Below are 4,935 nucleotides of genomic sequence, written 5' to 3' on the forward strand. Positions count from 1 at the left end.
GTCATGAAAAATAGTTGGATAACATTATTATGTATCAGACTGGCATGCAAAAATCCGTCAAAACATCAGACACCTACTCCAGCATGCTAGAGGTTCACGGCGAGATACTTTTGACTTGGTGCTGTGACTGGAGCGTAGGTACGTTAACCGAGGCTCTTACTTGTAGGAGTTATCAACCCTGACCTTCGGGCCACAAATTTCACAAATTTGGAAGAAGAAGTCTTGCTATTATAACAATTGCACTTTGTTTATCTGGAGTGCTTAATGCAAAAGTAAAGAAAGATTTTCAAGAAAATTTGACATCAGTAGAGCCCACCTCAACTACCTAAACCCCAGGGGCCAAAAAATTCATAATTTTAGAAGATGCATCCCTGCTTACTGAAAGATCTACACTTTTTGTTTATTGTGAAATCACTAATTTTCGTAGGGGTTTAATTTTCGTTATTTTCGAGTCATGACGATACCCACGAATTTATGTCCACCACGAAATGCATTTTTTCACATATATTTCTACTTAACAATTCGTCAACCACGAAACCAAATCCCCACGAACCAATATATTTTCCTCAAACCACAAAAATTTGACCCCTTGAAAATATGTGATTTTAACCAAAGAGCTGAAAAGAAGATCTTCATCATGTTCAAACAAATCGTGGGTTTAATTATATATTTAACAGATTTCTTACCGATTTCGTTCAGCTTTGCAGTACTTAACAGCCTGGAATATCGTTGTCCTAATACACCGGATGAGATTGGATGCTCTTCTTCCATATTTCGGTTTGGATTTCTGTAGCTCTTTAAAGTCACTGGAAAATTAAAAAAAAAACGAAGTCTGCCTACAAAGTAGATCTGGGTTAGATAGAGTTTTTATACATGCAGATTAAAATGGGATATAATTTTGGTTTCTACCTCTTGATAATTAATTTGTACCATTGAAATTAAGATACTGTTAGATTATAAGTTTTTGTTATAATCAGTAACCACTGCATTTCATTTCCGTAAATCTGCATGGCATTTCCGAAATTTTTTTTATTTCATTTCCGACATTTTTTGGTTTCATTTCCGACATAATTTTGTTTTTATTTCCGGAATTCACCTGTGCAGCAATTTAATGTTTTCCTAGTGAGAGAAAATGATATCTTAAAAATATTTATTGCAAAATATTGATTAAAATTATATTTTAAAAATCTATTAATTTTATTATATACATATATGCATACATGTATAACTAAGTCTAGGTTAAAGAATCCAATGAACATACAACTTTTTCGCCTAATTTGATGTGCACTAAAATAAATGTCAGTGTCAGCACCAAACTTATGTCAAAGTCACTTGCCGTATTCTTATTCAGTTACTCCGGTTGATAACACATTTATTACGCATCTCTACACAGAACTTTATTTGTTTTGCTATACATCTGGGCAGAGTAATTCGGTAAACATTGGGTCAATCTCTCAAACTTTAATTCAGATAGTTGCCTACATTTTGCCACAGTAGTTTCATTGATAAATTTACAAAAACTAGAAATTGAATTTCAATTATTTATTTATTATACATGTATGTATTCCTTTAAATTTTCATAGGTAAAGTCTTCAAATCTGTTAATATAGGTACTATCTGAAAAATGTTGGAATTGAAAACAAAACTAAAAAAAGTCGGAAATGAAAAGTTGATAATTACTAAAAATTCCGGAAATGTAATGCAGCCTGAGTAACACTTTTACAAATGGTCAACCAGATTGTCCAATAATCACAAGTGATAAAGTAAATTGTCTGAAGCAAAACATCCCAATTAATGAACAGTACAAGCTTGTTAAAATAAACAAGATATTTTTTAGCAAAAACACATACAGTTACCAAACAACAGATCTTGATTTCAACCCACTGAAGTTAAAATAATGTGTACATTAAAGTGAAACACAAATTGTTTATACCGTAAATCTGGAAAATTTTGCTGTAGATAAATTTTTAGCAAATTTGCGAGTTCATTGCATTTGCAAAAATATTTTTCTTAAAAATAAATTACCAATAAGCATGATGAGAAAATGTAAACAAAGCAGTGGTAATTAGCAAAATTTTGACACGTAAAAATTAATCAACACCATTTTGACCCGAATTTCGCAAAATAAAATCGACGTAAAATTTTCCAGATTTACAGAATTTATAGTGGAAAAGTGAGACTGAGATCAAAAGGGAGCTCGTCTAACTTTTATGGCCCCAGGCCATCTTGATTTCAACCCACTGAAGTTAAAATAATGTGTTCATTAAAGTGAAATACAAATTGTTTATATTGGTTACCATGGTAATACACACCTTTTGCTGCATAGGATGTCTCACGTGATTCTTCACCTGAAAAAAGGAATCCTCAAACTTCAAAAAATACATTATTACTTTAATTCAAACATTCAAGATATTAAAATACATGTATAATGAGAGATAGAAAGACCTGAAAAGATGCCTTTGCCAATAAAGCCTCTTTTCACTTCATTCTAAAATCAATAATTGCAAAAAATATCAATAATGCATTCATACAAAAGACAAAATAATGTAAGAAGCACTCACCAAGATTAGAACTAAAATCCTCCAGCACTTTCTCTATCTCCGTTTCTGTAATCACTTTATTTTTCCCTTTGTTTGGAAATTTGTTTACTTCTGAAAATGGCACATTTAATGTCATTCATATATACATGTAATATAATGACATGATATAAAAACAAAATTCAGGGTATGCCATTCCATTTCCTCATGCAGTATATTTAGAAATATGTACTTACGGACTATATAAGCAAATTCACATACCGTATATCTCGCCTATAAGTCGTTTTTTTTGGGAGTTAATCGCTGGTCTAAAACTCACTGTCCGACTTATAGGCGGCTATCAAAAGTATGGTTTTATATGAGGTCAGTCCATCTGATATGCAAGCTTATTAAATACAACTGACTTATAGGCGGACCGACTTATAGGCGAGTATATACGGTACTACAAGTTAACATAAATCTGCTAAATTTCATCAAAGCTTTTATTTATAGATAAAAGCTCAAGAGGCTTTATCATTCTGAGAGTTCAATTTAAATTAACTCACTTTTTGAATCTTTCAGTTCTTCTGTAGAAATTATTTTATCCTCTTTTACAGAGGACAAGGTTTCTTCCTGTGTTCTTAGAATAGAACCGTGAGAACTGCCGTCTTTCACTTGGATAGCAGGATATTGTTTTGGGAGAGCGTCTTTCTCTTCACTTGTGGGACCCTGTGAACAGTTATCTTCTACTGAACAAGAAGCTGATTCTGCTAGAGTCTCTCTTAGTTTATTTTGGATTCCCTCAGAACTCCTGCCTTTCACTTGGACAGGAGCTGGTTTTGGAAGTGTGTCTTTCCCTTTACTTGGGGTGCCCTGTGAACAGTTTCCTTTCACTAGGACAGGAGCTGGTTTTGGGAGAGTACATGTATCTCCCACTTTATTTTGGATTTCCTCAGAACTGCGGTCTTTCTTTTCATCAAGAGGTGGATTTGGAAGTGGCTCTTCCTGTCTATTTGGAAAACTCTGAGAACAACCGTCTTTTGTCTGCTCGGGTTTTAGAAGTGTCTTTCCCTCTTTATTTAGAGAACTCTGAGAATTACTGACATTAACTTGCTTAGAAGGAGCAGTTTTTGAGATTTTTTCCTCTTCACTCTGGGTACCCTGAGCACTGCTGACTTTCACTAGGATAGAAGGAACAGATTTTAAAAGTGAGGTCATTTTGACCCTCTTATGAAGAACATGTGGACTACTCAGCTCTATCTCTTTAGATTTCTGGAGCATTTCACTATGACTCCTTTTTCCAGTTGTACTTTTTTTAAACATTTTCTTTTCCTTCTCATTTTTCTCTGAATCTCCCTCCTTACTGCTTTGACACTGAGCTGATGTTTGGAGTGAATTGTCTTCATTATTTTCTAGTCCCACGCTACTGTTGCCTCCCTCTGATGTAAAGTCTACATTGTTTTCTGAAGAAGACGTAGGGACGCAAACTTTACCATGGTTACAGCTAGGGCGACTCAGGGCCTTAGTGACCTATATACAGATACCAGTTTAAAAGCACCATTTTAATGTTCTGAAGTTGTATTTCATTATTTACCAATGATGTACCACAAAACTAAAAAATCACATTTTATTTTATAAAAGTCTACAATTTTCACATTTTTTTTATTTTTGAGGCAAGACAAGCAAAGAAATTACAATTGCTTAAAATTTATCTATCGATAGGGTCCTGTTTGAAATCATAGTGTATACCAATAATTGAAATCTGCCTTACAATTGAACATGAGTTTGGTATTTATAGTCTTTCCAAAAGCATTCTGGAATCCAAAAAGGTAGAATCCAAAAACTTTTGACATTTTGGCATTTAAATCATAGACATTATAAGAGGGTCCAATATTGAAACAATTATGAGTGAATTGAAAGAGTACCAGTAAAGAGATCTGTTATAAGCAGAAAAAATTTCTGTGTGTTAATATGAACGGACCTTGTCCAATAATTCTTTCTTGCCAACAGTTTTGATGGAGCTATTTCTTTCCCAGATAACCACCATGCCTAGACTTGAATCACCAATATCCAATGCTGTCAATAAAAATCAATTAAAAATTAATATGTCATGTTTAACGATGACCATATTTCCACGTAATAAAAACAACAATTATCGCACTGTAATTGTGGTTAGATTGAAAAGGTGAAAATTGACAATTTAGATATTTTAGAAATATGTTTACGTGTAAACTTTGATGATGTTACCAGTGCTCTTTATCAAGGAATTAAAAATTGACAAGTCGAAACTTTGACAATTTTTAAAGATTTAACATAAAGAAGCTGATTAGTTCTTCCTGTAATGAATTACCGATCTCATTCATTTTTTTACAGCATTTAACTGCCTGGAATATAGTTCTTCTGATACTTCGTGCGATGT

General features: G+C 33.2%; 1 protein-coding gene across 1 annotated transcript; it reads right to left on the reverse strand.

Annotated features, from left to right (window-relative positions):
• Positions 1–686: 686 nt before the first annotated feature.
• Positions 687–4,592, reverse strand: LOC134234329 (uncharacterized; the record flags this gene model as incomplete). The annotated part of the gene is made up of 5 exons (XM_062716377.1): positions 687–806; positions 2,298–2,348; positions 2,562–2,651; positions 3,083–4,046; positions 4,498–4,592. Coding segments are annotated over 5 exons (1,320 nt in total), but the record flags the coding sequence as incomplete, so codon positions are not given.
• Positions 4,593–4,935: the final 343 nt, after the last annotated feature.

This window comes from Saccostrea cucullata, unplaced genomic scaffold, assembly GCF_032062105.1.
Source record: "Saccostrea cucullata isolate Sc308-1 unplaced genomic scaffold, CSIRO_AGI_Scuc_v1 ctg23170, whole genome shotgun sequence".
In the NCBI taxonomy this organism is placed as follows: Eukaryota; Metazoa; Mollusca; class Bivalvia; order Ostreida; family Ostreidae; genus Saccostrea; species Saccostrea cuccullata.